This window comes from Anolis sagrei, chromosome 2 (assembly GCF_037176765.1).
Source record: "Anolis sagrei isolate rAnoSag1 chromosome 2, rAnoSag1.mat, whole genome shotgun sequence".
Taxonomy (NCBI): domain Eukaryota; kingdom Metazoa; phylum Chordata; class Lepidosauria; order Squamata; family Dactyloidae; genus Anolis; species Anolis sagrei.
The window spans coordinates 23,222,941-23,240,422 of record NC_090022.1 but is presented as its reverse complement, the minus strand read 5'-3'; the positions used below and the strand labels follow the sequence as shown (position 1 = coordinate 23,240,422).

The 17,482-nt window shown below is 42.8% G+C and overlaps 1 protein-coding gene across 2 annotated transcripts in view; it reads left to right on the top strand.

Moving 5' to 3' along the window:
• The first annotated feature begins 623 nt into the window (after positions 1–623).
• The window catches only part of RNF39 (ring finger protein 39), a 28,500-nt gene continuing 11,641 nt past the window's right edge, over positions 624–17,482 (top strand). For both annotated transcript variants that reach the window (XM_067463352.1, XM_060759343.2), the window contains exon 1: positions 624–1,021. In XM_067463352.1, coding sequence (XP_067319453.1) covers positions 653–1,021 — 369 coding nt within the window. In that variant the 5' untranslated portion in view covers positions 624–652. The remainder of the gene's footprint in view (positions 1,022–17,482) is intronic.

The following is a 17,482-nucleotide window of genomic DNA, read 5'->3' as shown; positions in this document are numbered from 1 at the left end:
ATTCTGCAGGAGGCAGAAACCAGATTGTAAGTGGATTTTTTCTCTAGTGTGATGAAGCGTGTTTGAATGATAGGCTCTGGTAGTTAATACATGACGCTTTGTGATATCAGCAAGGGAGGTGTCTAGGACTCAGGTTTTGGCCCAGAAACATTGAGGCCTGCTGCAGTTCCAAACTGGCAAGTCAACCGCCCAGATCTTGTTGGACTCTAACTCCTATCAGCCCCAGTCAGGGAAGTGGTGTGGGACAGAATCCCACAACTCATTCCTTGCTCCTTCCTTGGACACATTTTCAGTGTGCAGCAACTCTACAAATCTCAAGAAGGGGAATGATACTGGAAATCCTGATTCCTGCCCCAATATGGGGGGAAAGCCCCAACATCTGCTGCCCTGCCCTCTAACATCCTCCTCCTTCACAGCTGTAAGTTATCAGGCTACACACAAACTTTCCAAAAAGCAAACCAGAACAAAACCCATCGACCACCCAGAGGCAGTTCCTGCCATATTTTGGTACGAGAAGCCAAGTCCTCCAGAGTGGAAAAACTGGCTGGTTATGCAAGTCTTGTTTACCTGTGGTTGCAAGGATGCTCCTCCCTTGCACCTCCCTCCTATAAGAAAAGAAGTGACTAGGTTTAGCTGGCTGTCAAAGCAGAGCATGCAGCATCTGGCGCATACACAGACCATGGAAGGCAAAGGGTTGGTGGCTGAGCTGCAGCGGGCGGCCACTTGCCCAGCCTGCCGAGGACACTTCAAAGACCCAGTTATCCTGGACTGTGACCACAGCTACTGCAGAGCCTGTATCACTCGCTATTGGGATGAAGCCACTGCGTCTGGGAGAGTGATATCTTGTCCTCAGTGCAAGAAGGTTTTCGAGAGGAAGAACCTCCGGACCAACGTCAAGCTGGCCGTGGAGGTCAAGATCACGCAGCACCTCAATGCCAAGACAGCAGAGGTGCCCCTTGCACCCAAGCTCAGGAGGCGACGTGGATGGTGGACCCCGGCTGCCAGCCTCCAGAAGGAAAAGGTAACCGCTTAAGGGGCAATTTGAAAGAAAGGCAAAGTTAGTTATTGATCTATCAACTGTAACACGTGATTTGCCTTTAAAAGAGGGAGTGATGTGGGACTCAAGTGCTCTGATCAACCAGACTCATCATGTTCAGGTTAAGTAATAATAAAGACGGTATCGTTAAACATGTACAGACTGCCTCCCACGTTGAATAACCACAAACAATCCCAGGATATTTGAGCCTGATCACTAACAACAGCTCCATGCACTCATGCTGGCTACATGACCTTGGAGGTGTCTATGGATAACGCCGACTCTTTGGCTTAGAAATGGAGATGAGCACCAACCCTCAAAGTCAGACATGACTAGACTTAATGTCAGGGGAAAACCTTTACCTTTACCTTACACTAGTAGCAGCTCTTTCAATGTACAGTGGACTCTCAATTAACAAGAACCCATGGGGATTGGTAGATGCTGGATAAATGTAGTTTCTGGTTGCTTGAGGGTTTCTATTAAAAATAGGCCTAATTAATACTATACCCCATACTAATTTGGAGGGTTGGTTTACATCAAAGCTGACTGGATAGTAATTAACAATAACGTGTTACAAACTCGTGCTTTGGCTTCTTTTGCATGCACATGAGAAAATTTCAAGCACAATTTATATCTGTGTTTATGCAGAGCTTGCTGATGTTTTTATTATATAGGAGTCTGGTGTAAGCAGTCGCTTTGCATTGGTAATGAATCTGACTTGATTGCAAACGCAGATTGGAGTTGCAACATCCTCCCTTTTTGTTTTCTAGTTTGCATTGTTGTTCTCCCAGATGCCTGCCAGATTTTGCACATTCTTGCCAAAAGGAAAAAAAGAGATTATTTCACAAGATGTTCACTGATGTTTTCCCATCCATGCACTAACCGGGGCTGACCCTGCTTAGCTCCCAAAATCAGACAAAATATTATGCCTTTAGCATATTTCTAGGGAATATTTTTTTAATCTGTGTATGTTAAGATGTATGTGTATATTTGTGTGTGCGTGCATGCGTGCATGAGCACGCCTCCATGCCTGTACATTCAATTCACCTGTCAACATATCTTTTTTTAATTAAGAAATACTCAGAGGGGTTTTTTGTCTGTTCCTTCCGCTGAAATCTAGCCTACAGCACCTTTTTGAGAAGAGGTGATCAACTGTGTGGCAAACAGGAAGGTTTTCAGCTAAAGTGAGATTAGGATGTGGAACAAACTATAGGAAAGGAGAATCCATCTGACCATTAGAAAGAACTTCCTAACTGTGAGAGCTGTTCAGCAGTGGAACTCTCTGCCCAGGAGTGTGGTGCAGGCTCCTTCTTTGGTGGCTTTTAAACTGAGGCTGGATGGCCATCTGTCGGGGGTGCTTTGAATTTTCAATTGCAAATTTGCAATTTTCCTGTTTCTTGGCAGGGGGTTGGACTGGATGGTCCACAAAGTCTCCTTCAACTCTCTGATTTTATGATTCTACACTCAAATGTATGTGATATGAAAAATATTGCAGAATGTTAGAATATTATAATGAAATCACGCTGCAAAATCCAGCATGATTAAAGAATGAATTTAAATTGTTTTGATGCCAAACTATGGATTTAGAAAGATGTGGCTCTTTTAGCTTGCATCTACACTGTAGAATTAATGCACTTGGATACCACTTGAACTGTCGTGGTTCAGTGCTATGGAGTTACGATTTTTCCTGCTTCTTGGGAGGGGTTGGACTGCATGACCCATGAGATCTCTTCCAATTCTATGATTCCATGATTATGGAAGTTGCAGTTTTCTCTGCCAAAAAGTGTAAGTGCCACACCAAACTACGACTCCCAGGCTTCCATAGCATTGAGCCATTGCAGTGTCAAACTGCATTAATTAAAAAGTGTAAATGCATTCATACTACTTCATCACACTAGAGAATGAATCCACTTTAAATCCAGTTTCTGAATCCTGCAGGATTCTGGGGTTTGTAGTTTAGTGAAGCTGTTAAAGGCTCCTCCGTAAACTACAAACCCCAGGAGGCAGCAACCGGATTTAAAGTGGATTCATTCAGAAAGCATCCTCACTGGCATCTTCCTGGCCAGAACAATCTTCCAACTAATCATGCAAGTATACATCATGTATGTAGATATGCATACCATTGTATGTGCTGACAGCACGGTATGGAATTCAAATCAAAGAAAGCACCCACCAAAACTCCAGGTTTATCTGGAAATGTGACTTGGTGCGGAGGACAAGGTGCAATGATAATGAAGATGCACTGCTTAAATAAATGCCTTGTTGCACTGGGAAAATTGCTCTCCAGTCTATCAAACCCATTCCAATATTTCAGGTGAACATTTACAATATTGCACAGTGAAATGAACCATTATATTGTTGCAGCCACGCACTGTTTTACATAATTTTCTGTATTGCTAATACATTTCAGAATAGCTACCAAGGAATGAAATAGACTCGAGTGTTTTACTGTACAGGACTCAAACAGTAGGAAGAGAAATTCCACTTAAACATTAGGAAGAATTTCCTGATGGTAAAGCTGCCTTGGAATATGATGGAGTCTCTGGAGGTTTTCAAGCAGAGGCTGGATGTCCATCTGTCAAGAATTATTTGATTGTGCTTTCCTGCAAGGCAAAATGGGGTTGTGTTGTCAAAAGTTTTCATGGCCAGAACCACTAGGTTGCTGTAAGTTTTCTGAGCTGTATGGCCATGTTCCAGAAGCATTTTCTCCTGACTTTTCACCAACATCTATGACAGGCATCCTCAGAAGTTGTGAAGTCTGTTGGAAACTAGGCAAGTGAGGTTTATATATCTGTGGAATGTCCAAGGTTGGAGAAAGAACGCTTGTCTGTATGAGACAAGTGTGAATGTTGCAATTGGCCACCGTAATAAGCATTGAATGGTTTTACAGCTTCAAAGTTTGAGTGCTTCTTGCCTGGAGGCATCCTTTGTTGGGAGGTGTTAGCTGGCACTGTTTGTTTCTTGTTTGCAATTCCCCTGTTTTCTAAGTGTGTGGCCATGTTCCAGAAGCATTGTCTCCTGACATTTCGCCAACATCTATAACAGGCATCCTCAGAAGTTGTGAGGTTTGTTGGAAACTAGGCAAGTGGAGTATATATATCTTTGGAATGCCCAGGGTGGGAGAAAAAACTCTTGTCTGTATGAAACAAGTGTGAATGTTGCAATTGGCCACCTTGATAAGTATTGAATGGCTTTGCAGCTTCAAAGTCTGATGGCTTCTTGCCTGGAGACATCCTTTCTTGGGAGGTGTTAGCTGGCACTGTTTGTTTCTTGTTTGGAATTCCTTGTTTTCTGAGTGTATGGCCATGTTCCAGAAGCATTCTCTCCTGATGTTTCTCCCACATCTATGACAGGCATCCTCTGAGGTTGTGAGTTCTATTGGAAATTAGGCAATATACAGTATATCTGTGGAATGCCCAAGTTGGGAGAAAGAACTGGGGTTGAACAAGATGGTCCTTGAGGTCTTTTCCTATTCTATAAGTCTGTTCACATTTTTCGGGTTTTTGCTTTGAGGTGTGAGAGAGAGAAAGGGCAGAAGTAGCTACAAAGGAACGTGCATCCAGTAAAGAAGGGGGAAAGTGCAGAGGAGGCATGACAGATGTGTAGTAGGACGAGGACTGGGTGGGGATTTGGATCCCTCTGATTACAGCTAATTTCCTGAGCTTGTTGAGCCTGTCCAGAGGTGTTTTGCAAATCTAATGATTGCCAGACCTGTGGGAATGAATGGATTCCATAAATGATGCTTGTTTATTTATTGTGTCAGGAGCAAACCAAACAGTTGTATTGCATTTTTAACAAACAAACAAAACACAAAGTTTGCAAGCTTGGTAGTTGATTAGATGTCCTTTGACCAGTAGCTGGCCACTTGGAGTGCCTCTGATGTTACTATAAGAAGGTCCTCCATTGCGCATGAAGCAGGGCTCAGGTTGCATTGCAGCAGGTTGTCTGTAGTTTGCTCTTTTCCACACTCGCATGTCGTGGATTCCACTTTGTAGCCCCATTTCTTAAGGTTGGCTCTGCATCTCGTGGTGCCAGAGTGCAGTCTGTTCAGCACCTTCCAAGTCACCCAGTTTTCTGTGTGCCCAGGGGGGAGTCTCTCATTTAGTATCATATGCGGACAGGTTGAATGGCCTTAGATCATATGTTTACCCGGGTAGAGAGAGAACAGATAATCAGTGAGTCAACACAAGCTTACTTGTGGCAGATGGACTGTAGCTCTCCACAAAAGCAGGGGATTTGGGGCATCAATAATGAAGGAGACCATATGGCCTGCATTCCCCCTGGCAAAGCAGCAGGGCTCTTCGGAAGATGGCAACGCTGTGAAATGGCACTGAGGGCAAAATGTGTGAAGGTACCCAAGAGAATCTTCCCAAGTGATGCAGAAGGCACTGTTGTCAGTCCATGTCGGATTTAAATCCCTATCATTTTCTCGATCGACGATAGGGAAAATGAGCCCTGGGGACTTCATATGAGCCACACACCGCAGCTTCAATGGGTTTTTTGGCCAGTGGACTGCAACACTATGTAACAAACTTCCTTTTTGTGCCTGCCACAATGTTGAATTGGTTGAAACTTGATGAGATATTGATCGAAAAACCATAGAATAAGGTGCTGCAGGATGTCCCATAAAAACAACGATTTTGCAATGCATTGTCGAAGGCTTTCATGGCCAGAATCATTGGGTTGCTGTGAGTTTTCCAGGCTGTTTGGCTATGTTCCAGAAGCATTCTATCCTGACATTTCATCTACATCTACAGCAGGTATTCTCAGAGGTTGTGAGGTCTGTTAGAAACTAGGCAAGTGAGGTTTATATATCTGTGGAATGTCTTGACTGTTGGAGGCAAGTGCAAATGTTGCAATTGGCCACCTTGATTTGCATTTAATGACCTTGGAGCTTCAAAGCCTGGCTGGTTGCTGCTTGGGGGGATCCATTTTTGTTTGTTTTTTGTTGGGTTTTTTTTTTTTTGCAGTTTAATAACCTTGTTCCATGTTTTTACGATAGAACCAATTAGAAAATAACATATATTACCCAGGAACAAACATTGTATTACATAGTCTAACTAATTAATGCTTCTAGTGTTGATATGGCAATTTGGAGCCATTTTAAGGCACAGGATAGTTCCCCCACCCCCCTTGCTGCAAAATTATTGGTTGTTGTTGTTTTTTAAAGGACTTCCCTGCACATAAAATATATCCTCCTACTTTTTTGGTCAGAAAAGGCCAATCTTGTTTCCTTGATTATTGTGTGGTTTTAGTTGGGAAATGTTGAGGGGCTTTTTTAATAGGGTGAGTGAGGGTCTTATGGGGTTTAGCAGCCTCTGACCCCTGGAAGATACATACCTCTGTTTAAAGACTTTATTACATCATCCCACTATCCCATTGCAATCACATGATTGACAGCGGAAACGTGCCATGTTGAGCACCTTTGATATCACACCTCTTCTTCCTTAGGGCAATTGCACTGATTTCTCATTTCCACATGCCCTTGTAACCCTGTCTTCTGGCACTACTGCTATTTCTTAATTTTTTAGTTTTATCGTAATTGTATAATTCCACCATTTAGAAATCAAGCAAGGGCAAATATAAATATAAAATGTATCTATACACATAATAAAAGTCGAAATCTGTATGTGTGTAAAAGTGAAAATCTGTATGTGTGTATGTGGCTGGGGTGTCCACTTTCACAGACAGTCTCCAGCCTCTACAAACAGCTATAGCTCCCACTACTCAGGAGACACTAATGGCCCTCCCTCCAATGACATCGCAAGTTATAGTGAGCACCATGAACATGTCCAAGAACTCTGCCAATGTCCTCCACAAACACCATACTGCCCACCACCTAAGTGAAAGCTTTCATACGGGGATAATTTCATCTGAGATTTTATGTGTTTCCTCTACCAGAGACATCCCAGTGTTTCTTACTTTCTCCATTGGTGTGGTATTTGCATGACCCCACCCATTGCCTCTCCCTTAAACCTTTCCTGTTCTTTTCTGTGGCACACAACAAACAGAGGAATTGATCAGCAACTCAACATACTAGAGAGGTTTGGGGCGAATTCACCATGGTTTATAGGAGTTATAGGGACTGGCATGTATAAGTTCACCTGCAATCTAAGAGTACTCTGAACTCCACCAATGATGGACCTGGAACTAATATGGCACACAGGCTTCACATGACATCATGGGAACAAAAAATACTGGAGGGATTTATAAGAGTTACAGTTCGCCTACATCCAGAGCACACTATGAGCCCAAACAATGATGGATCTGGACCAAACTTGGCCTGCATACCGACTATGCCCAAATTTGAATACTGGTGAGTTTCGAGGGGTATTGGCCTGGATTTTTTGGAGTTGTAGGTACTGAGATTGATAGTCCACCTGCAATCAATGAGCACTCCGAACTCCACCAAATGTGAAATTGGACAAAACTTGGCACACAGAATCCCCATGACCAACAAAGAAATATTGGAGGTCTTTGGGAGAAATTCACCTTGATTTGGGGAAGTTGTAGTTCACCTACATCCAGAGAGCACTGTGAACCCAAACACCGATGGATCTGGACCAAACTTTGCACACATACCTGATATGCCAAAATTTGATTACTTGGAGGGGTTTGGGCAGATCTGACCTTCCTTTCTGGGAGTTGTAGTTCACTCACAACCAGAGAAACTGTGACCTTCACCGATGATGAACCAAACTTGGCATAATACCTGATATGCCAAAATTTGATTACTTAGAGGGGTTTGAGCTGAACTTAACTTCCTTTCTGGGAGTTGTAGTTCACTCACAACCAGAGAAACTGTGATCTCCACCAATGATGGACCTGGACCAAACTTGGCACACAGAACCCCCATGACTAAATCAATCTACTGAAGGGGTTTGAGGGGATGGACTCTCCATAGTGGGAGTTGTAGTTTACCCTACAGCCAGAGAGCACACTGAACTCCACTGATGATTCATCTATAGCAAACTTGCCCAACATAACAAACTTTAAGTACTGATAGAGTTTCTCAGGGTTAACCTACCATGCTGTGAGTTGTAGTTCACCCACAACCTATCCATTTTGTACAATTAAAACATTTACTTTTTGAAATAACCTGGGCAATGCTGGGTACCCAAGCTAGTATAAAATAAAAGGAGAAAAACAGTCAGCGTGGGATGTGACAAGAGGAGGGCATCACTTTACTGTTGACACAGAAGTAGAAAGGCCCCATTGCAGAACTGGGAGCTAATTAATTATTTTATTAATTAATAGAGAAGGATGGAAGAATCACAGAGAAAAAACAAACCAGCAGCGGGATGGACATGGTGTCATGTGAAGTTGGTTTGCTTGTCTCATGCGGTGTAGTTCTTAGATGGAATAATAATAATAATAATAATTATTATTATTATTATTATTATTGTACCCTGATTTTTCTTCCCGAAGGGACTTGAGGTACCTTACACATGGCGCAAAGTGCCTAAAATAACACATAAAATAAAATAAACACACAATACAATACAAGATAAACCAGTAGTATATAAAACAACAATATATAAAAGTATATAAAACAACAACCGCTCCCAATAACCTATAGTGTCAACTGTCATAAAAACATGGCCAACTGTAAACAACAAGAAGGGAAAGGGATACTGCAAGCTGTAGCTAAGGAACAAGGGCATGGGATGAAAGTGGTTGGAAAGGAGTCCCATCCTCAGGAATGAAAGACTGAGCACTTGATTGTTGAGTAGTGGTCACACTTGTGTCCATCTGCTACAACTCCCACAAATCCCAGCCAGTTTACCATTACTGTTAGGATTTCTGGGAGTTGAAGGCCAAAACATCTGGGGACCCACAGGTTGAGAACCACTGGAATAGAATCTGGAGAGCTGGATTCCCAGCTCAGATTTTTTTTTTTTTTTTTGTCGTGTCTGGAGCAAGTCGCTTCTGGTGTGAGAGAATTGGCTGTCTGCAAGGACGTTGCCAGGGGACGCCTGGATGATTTGATGTTTTTATCATCCTTGTGGGAGGCTTCTCTCATGTCCCCGCATGAGGAGCTGGAGCTAATAGAGGGAGCTCATCCGCCTCTCCCCAGATTCGAACCTGCGACCTGTCAGTCTTCAGTCCTGCTGGCACAGGGGTTTAACCCACTGCGCCACCAGGGGCTCCCCCAACTCAGATGATAACCCATCTTCTCTGCTACCAAACACTGGCCTTCTCCCCTCCTTTGGTTGTCTGCTGTTCTGAGCAGGAATCCTTCTGCGTGACACAACAGCTGGGGTTGAAAGTTCACTTCTGACATCAGAAATAGACTTTGAGAGCCCCTAAATACCGGAAATAGCATGTTTACTCTCAGATTCTGTCACCTACCCATTCCCACATCTGCTGTGGAGCAGGATTTCACGTGTGTGGCACAGGTGTGTTTTCAGGTGTGTTTTCCAGCTGGTGAGAGGTGGCTGGCAGGATTTGCAGGTACTGTCACTCCCACTGCATTTTGGTGATCTCAGGGTAAGTGCACTACGTCAGACAACTTCTGTCAAAAAACACAATATATGGCCAGCCCTCCACATTCACTACATTTAGCAGTACAAAACCCCTGCAAAAGTGAAAAACCATAAATAAAAACCTCACTAGTTTCTTTAAGTCTATAAATAAATATCACCATCATCACCCAAGTGACATAACAAAGAGGAGAAGCATAGATGCCTGACATGACAAGGAAGAATGTAACTAATGTGCATCAGTACAGAAATATTTAGTGCTTCCAAGGAACCAAGGAAGCAATAGAAAAGGACTTCCATTCATTAATTATATGTTGACATCATTGTTTGCCAGCCAGAAACTTCAGCCTGTCCAATACCTCTGGATGAAAGAACGGATGTCATTCACTCAGCAATGATCCCATGCATTACTATGTTACGCCTCATTTTGTTATTATTTTTACGAAACTTGACATATGCACATGATGTTTAAATATTTACACTGATTAAGCAATGATTCTATTTTTAGGGGCTAATGACGCATTACTGTAGGGATATCAGGAAACCAGAAGCAAACAGTTATAGAATCATAGAGTTGGAAGAAACCTGGGCCATCCTGTCTAACCCCCTGCCAAGAAGCAGGACAATTGCATTCAAAGCACCCCCAACAGAGGGCCATCCAGCCTCTGTTTAAAAGCCTCCATAGAAGGAGGCTCCACCACACTTCGGGGTAGAGAGTTCCACTGCTGAACAGCTCTCACAGTCAGGAAGTTCTTCCTAATGTTCAGGTGGAATCTCCTTTCTTGTAGTTTGAAGTCCTAGTCTCCAGGGCAGCAGAAAACAAGCTTACTCCTCCTCCCTATGACTTCCCCTCACATATACATGGCTATCATGTCTCCTCAGTCTTCTCTTTAAGCCGCCCCTCATAGGGCTTGTTTGCCATCTATGGCTGGCAGGTTGCACCTGGAAATGTATACTTTTCAGACCATTTAAAACAGGAGTGGGCAAAATGTGGATCTGCTAGAGATGCACCATATCTCAGGGCCTAAAACTTTTACTTGAGGTTTCAAGATGAATGGGAGGAAACTCAGGGCAACAGCACTGCCTTGAAAACTGAGCACCTGTCTTTTCTGCTCATTGCTTCAAAGATTTAAAGGCACAGACACTTCTTGGTGTCTTTGTAAATGTCCAATGTTTTTATGTACCCTTGTACGCTCAAGATTTTCAGCCACAATTATTATTATTATTATTATCATTATCATCATCATCATCATCATCATCATCATCATCATCATCATCATTTCTATCCTGCTTTATCTCTCTAAAGCGAGATCCAAAGATAGCATATGCTGCCTTTTGATTCTATGGATAAGGCAGTCCACTGAACAAATATAAAGCTTCATCAGTTGTGAAAAGTATGTGAACTAGATTGGAATTGCAGTTGGATTTCAGAGTGACGTAATGCAGCAGCAAAAAGGGCTAATGCAATTTTCAGGTTGCCATTAATCAAACTGTAGTCTCTAAAGCAGTGGTTCTCAACCTGTGCATTCCCAAGTGTTTTGGCCTACTAATCCCCAAAATCCCAGCCAGTTTACCAGCTGTTATGATTTCTGGGAGTTGAAGACCAAAACATCTGGGGACCCACAAGTTGAGAACCACTGCTCTAAAGGGTAGCATCAAAGTGTGCATTGATTCTCTAAAATTTGAAAAAGTATACCTTGTGTATGTTGGAAATGGCAACTTTCTGCAAGCCTCCTACACTAGTTATTTATTATGTATATAATTCAGGTGGCTTACTGTATTGTATACGTGTGTATTGGTATGAATTTTTCCTTAAGTCTATGTTGTGGGAGGGACTGCAGAACATGTACCCAAGTCTGGGGTTTGTTCAGCTCAGACTCCATTTTAGAAACAGTATGCTTTTAGAAGTCAGTAGAAACACAATGCTAAGAGACTCAGAACAGAGAGGTGCTTTAGACTTTGGACAGTTGATTATTAGAATGATGCCCTGTGTTAACTACAAAGAGAAACTACTGCAAATCCTAACTGTAACTGAATTGATATGCAAAGTATCTGTATGCTGAATACATGAAGTTTGTGAGTAAACCAACTATGATACTTTTAAAGAAGTCTACTTATTTTTGGTCTCTTGAGAGCATGATTTAAACCAAGATGTTTTAAGGAAGAGTAGATTTTTTGGGCAACTGCAAAGAACACATCTGAAACTCTGCTATATGTACAGTAGAGTCTCGGTTATCCAACATAAACGGGCTTGCAGAATGTTGGATAAGCGAAAATGTTGGATAATAAGGAGGGATTAAGGAAAAGCCTATTAAACATCAAATTATGTTATGATTTTACAAATTAAGCACCAAAACAGCATATTTTACAACAAAGTGACGGAAAAAGCAGTTTAGTACACAGTAACATTATGTAGCAATTACTGTATTTAGGAATTTAGTACCAAAACATCGTAATGTATTGAAACAGCTGTTAGTCCAGGCAGGAGGCAGACTGTGTTACTGCATTGGATAATCCAGAATGTTGGATGAGTGAAGGCTGGATAAGCGAGACTCATCTGTATATGTTTTTTGTGTCTTGGCATATCTTTGTTCCTAACAGTTCAAAGAAATAACCAGGTATATCAGTCTAACAGCTGAGAAACCTAATTTCCTTGCATGAATACTAGTGGATGTTTACCACTAAGGAGTAGGTTGACTCAAGCGAGTTTATAACTCTTCTCAGGGAGATTCCTGATTTTCCCAAAAGGTTATGGAGATTTCCCAAAAGTGTAACTATTGTTTGATACTTTATCAGGCATCATAAGATCCTTGTAGCACCAACAGAATTCACATCCTGTGGCATCAAAAGCAGTCACAGTGCTCTGCATTGTTGGAATTTCTTCTATTATTGTTATTAGCAGTGCATTTCAAACGTGTTTCCATGAGTAACAACTTTTTAAAATAATTATAATGGTGGAATGTGAGTTTAGTAAAAACATGGTGATAAACATTTAACGGTTTGAGGGCGGTTCCCAAAGGCCCCTTCTACACTGCCATATAAAATCTGCTTTGAAAAGGATTATACGAATCTACACTGCCAAATAATCCAGTTCAAAGCAGATCATCTGGATTTTATATGGCAGTCTAGAAGGGGCCTCAATCTAGTGGAGCCAGACTAAGGAAGGTTGGTTTAAAGTAGAGAGAAGGGGAACTCAAAGCCTATCATTTGACAAGCTGCATCAGGCCATCTCCCTCTCTCTCATTAGGTCACACTTTTATCCTCAGCATAACACCCAGAATTAATAAAATAAACTCATTATATGCTGGCAAAGCCTGGATAAGTGTCTAATGCCAGGAAAAAGCAAGGTATAATCAGATATGTAGTTATGTTTGGAAAAGGTGCTCCAATATAATAAGGTAATCATCAAGCATACAGCTACAACAGGTACGCATAGAATATAGTTATTATGTTTCTCGATTTACCAGGTATGTTGGGGTGTGAGGTGGAAGCAGAGCATGTAGCCATACCACCCTCGCGCTCAGCATTCATTAATTTTGGAGAACCAGCATGGTACGATGGTTTGAGTGTTGGACCAGAGTCCCAATCCCTATGGAAACTTGGTAGTTTTTTTTTTCTTTCGTGTCAGGAGCGACTTGAGAAATTGCAAGTTGCTTCTGGTGTGACACACCTGGAATCACACTGTGTCCAATTCTGGGCACTGCAATTGAAGGGAGATGTTGACTAGCTGGAATATGTCCAGAGGAGGGTGACTAAAATAATCAAGGGTCTGGAGAACAAGTCCTATGAAGAGTGGCTGAAAGAGCTGGGCATGTTTAGCCTGCAGAAGAGAAGGCTGAGAGGAGACATCATGGGGTCCATGTATAAATATGTGAGGGTAAGTCATAGGGAAGAGAAAGCAAGCTTGTTTTCTGCTGCCCTGGAGACTAGGACGCAGAACAATGGCTTCAAACTACAGGAAAGGAGACTCCACCTGAACATGAGGAAAAACTTCCTGAGAACCGTTCAGCAGTGGAACTCTCTGCTCCAAAGTATAGTGGTGGCTCCTTCTTTGGAGGCTTTTAAACAGAGGCTGGATGGCCATCTGTTGGGGGTGCTTTGAATGCCATTTTCCTGCTTCTTGGCAGGGGGTTGAACTGGAAGGCCCACGAGGTTTCTTCCAACTCTATGATTCTATGAAAGAGTGCTGATGCCTCACCAAACTCCCAGAATTCCATAGCATTGAGCCATTGCAGTTAAAGTGGTGTCAAACTGCATTAATTCTACAGTGTAAATGCACCCTTGGTCTCTATTTGGCAGCATAAAGTGCACTGAAAGCATACCCGCTGCCATCCTCTTAGCCTGAACAATCTTCCAAGTAAGGATTCTATACTGATGGGTGTTGGCTTACCCATTTGCACCTAGGCTAAACAACTTCAGAAGGAAAAATGTTTATTTTAATTTTCTTGGAGGGGATGATGTGATATAAGCAAAGAAATGCTAGCAACCTTTTATCAAACTATTCTGTCCTTTAAACCAAATACTGCAATCTGAATGAAAACAGTGTCTTTAAAATGCCGCAGCATAATCTACCAAGCGTCCCAAAATGGCAGAGACAGTCCCAAACCATCCCATGTCGCCCCACTTTTTCAGATGCTTTTAAAACAGTGTTTCTCAACCTGGGGGTTGGGACCCCTGGAAGGGTTGCGAGGGAGTGTCAGAGGGGTTGCCAAAGACCATCAGAAAACACAGTATTTTCTATTGGTCATGGGGGTTCTGACTGGGAAGTTTGGCCCAATTCTATCATTTGTGGGGTTCAGAATGTGCTTTGATTGTAGGTGAACTATAAATTCCAGTAACCTCAACTCCAATATGTCAAGGTCTATTTTCCCCCAAATTCCACCAGTGTTCAAATTTGGCCATATTGAGTACTCAGGCCAAGTATGGTCCAGATCCATCGTTGTTTGAGTCCACAGTCCTCTCTGGATGTAGGTGAGCTACAACTCCCAAACTCAAGGCCAATGCCCACCAAACTTTTCCAGTATTTTCTGTTGGTCATGGGAGTTCTGTTTGCCAAGTTTGGTTCAATTTGTCATGACAAATGACAAAATCATCATTATTCAAATCAGTTTTCACATTTGGGCGTATCAGGCATTTGTGCCAAATTTGGTCCAGTGAATGAAAATACATCTTGCATATCAAATATTTACATGACGATTCATAACAGCAGCAAAATGACAGTTATGAAGTAGCAACGAAAATAATGTTATGGTTGCAGATCACCACAACATGAGGAACTGGATTAAGGGATTGTGGCACTAGGAAGGTTGAGAAACACTGTTTTAAAATGTCCCAAGTTATGTCTCCTTTTCTCTGTTTTGCCTAGGCTGTCTTCAGTTGCTGCAAACTGAGTGCAAAGATCTAAAGTAATTTGCAAGCAATTAACTGTATCAGCTTTATTGCAGCATTTTCTTTCAGGGATAGGATCAGGATGAGGAAATTTTGCATGTCTGAAGGACAAATGCCATCCCTTGGAGCAATATCCATTCAGTGCCTCTAAGGTTCGACATCATGGCAGGGGCCAAAATGCTGCATTTTCCTTTATGAATAAATCTGTTTACAGCATACCTTGGCTACAAGGAGGCTTTCCAAAAGGCAATTATACTTGAAGAGTGGGGTGGAATTTGTGTGGCTCTCCATACTTGTTAGACTACAAATACTAGCAGCCCTCCCTATTTAGCTATGCAGGTTAGGCAGGGCTGTAGCTATTGGGGAGGAGGCAAAATAATGGCTCTCCCCGAAGTGTTTCTTCAGTTTCAAATGTCTAGCATTTCAATAACTTCAAACTTGACTGGAGCCTGTAGAAATACAGGTTAGGTGTCCAAATAGACAGGGCTGGAATTCAAAGTGACCTTAGAGAACTGTGCCCAAACTAAAATAATTTCAACAGGGAGAAGTGTCAAGTACTATACTCAAACAGAATAAATGACATGCACAGATATAGGATAGGTGACCCATGGCTTGAAAACAGTCCTTGTAAAAGGGATCTGGGGGTCTTATAAACCACAAGTGTGATGCAGCATCTGTTCTGTCGCCGCTGGACCTGAAATGAAGTGCTTTTCAGAGAGGATGTATGGCTTGAATCCAGCAGGAAGCCAGGGGCCCCGAAAAGGTGCCTTTAGAGAAATTTCCCTCATTAAACAGTCTTTAGGAGGCTTGAGCTTAAATATAACAGTCTTTTATTGATGAACAAACAGGAATTGTAAAGCTTTCTTGGCAAAAAAAACCCCAGTTCTCTCAAACTTGTCCACAGGAAACAGGCACTATCTTCAATAACTTTGCTCAAAGGAAAATTCCCCTTTCTAGCTCCTCCCAGGCTACTGTGAACCTAAACCTGACTGATTTGAATCCACTACCGGCTGAACTGCGTCTCAGAACCGAGCAGACGTACCAGCAGGCCTGTAGTCACTTAGCTGGAGATCTTGACGATTAGAGCTGTTATTCCCTCCGGAATTCCTCAGGGCTGTAAGACTGTTTCCCCGGAACCTTTGGGAATCTTTAGAGGCTCTTAAGACTGTTCTCCCCCGGGAAGTCTTAAGGGACGAAGCCTTTGTACAGGAGGACATCTGTATACATCCTCTGCATTCACTTCCTTTGCTGAGACTAACTGAAAAATGGCCCCTTCCCTCCAAAAAACTCAGAGAGTGGCGGGATCAGGGATCCTAACTATTATTGACAGCTGGCTTGCCCTATGAATGCAGCCGAAGGAAGCCACCTATCTGCAAAGTCCCTGCAACTTAGGACTATGAACAAGCACTCAGTGGAAAACACAAAATTGGAGCCCCTGGAACAGCCGTTCCAGAACAGCATCTGAAAACTGAATGTGATTCTTGGCTGCATCAATAGGAGAGGGTATAGAGCACGTATGGGCAAACCCAGGCCTGGGGGCTAGATGTGGCCCCTTGAGCTCTTTTCTCAGGCCCACCTCTCTCTCACCATCCTATCCTTCCTTCTGGGTTGTTGTAGGTTTTTTGGGTTGTATGGCCATGTTCTAGAAGCATTCTCTCCTGACATTTCGCCTGCATCTATGGCATCCTCAGAGGTTGTGAGATCTCAACCTACAAACCTACAACAACCCAGTGATTCTGGCCATGAAAGTCTTCGACAATACATACACTTCCATCCTTCTCTCTTTCCTTTCTCCTTCCCTCCCTCCCTTCTTTCCTTACCTCCCTCTTTCTCCCTCCCTCCTTTCTTCCCTCCCACCCTTTCCTCCTTCTTTCATGCCCTCTTTCCTCCCTCCTTCCCTCTCTTCCTTTCTCCTTCATTCCTTCCCTCCCTCCATTTCCTTCTCTTCCTTCCTTCCTTCCTTCCTTCTCTTTTTCCTTCCTCCTTTCCTCCTGGGGGATGTTTCACTGGACAAAGAGAAGGTAGAGAGGGAACATGAGAATCAAAGGGTTGCTGAGAGTTTTCCAGGCTACTTCCTCTCTGGGGTAAAGGAACACCTCGCAACAAAAGATTCCCCCAGGCAGGAAGCAGCCAGGCTTTGAAACTGCAAGGCTGTGCAATGGATTAAAGCAACAGGAAAAGAATTTCCTTCCAAACATTAGAAAAATCATCCAGATAAAAGAGTACTGGGTTCTTAAAGAGTTTTCCCAACAGACATAAAAGAGACTTTCACTCCACAACTTCACCCGTGAAGTGGGAACTTAGCTGCTAAAAACCTTCCTATAATAGAAAAAGGTCATGAGCCTCTTCATTGCTTTAGCTACAACGGCTAGGCACAGCCTCTTGCTCTTTAGGAAAGCATTCATTTGTGGTTCAGAGGCAGCCCGAGGGGTTGGAACAAAACCTGCGACATGGCCTGGCATCTGTGCCCCAGAAGGTTTTCTTAGCACGAGCAGCTTGTAAATTCCTAGTGGACTGAGCTGGCTGAGCCTAGTGAACTCATACACGTGGAATGGTTGGAGCGAGTCATGAAGCC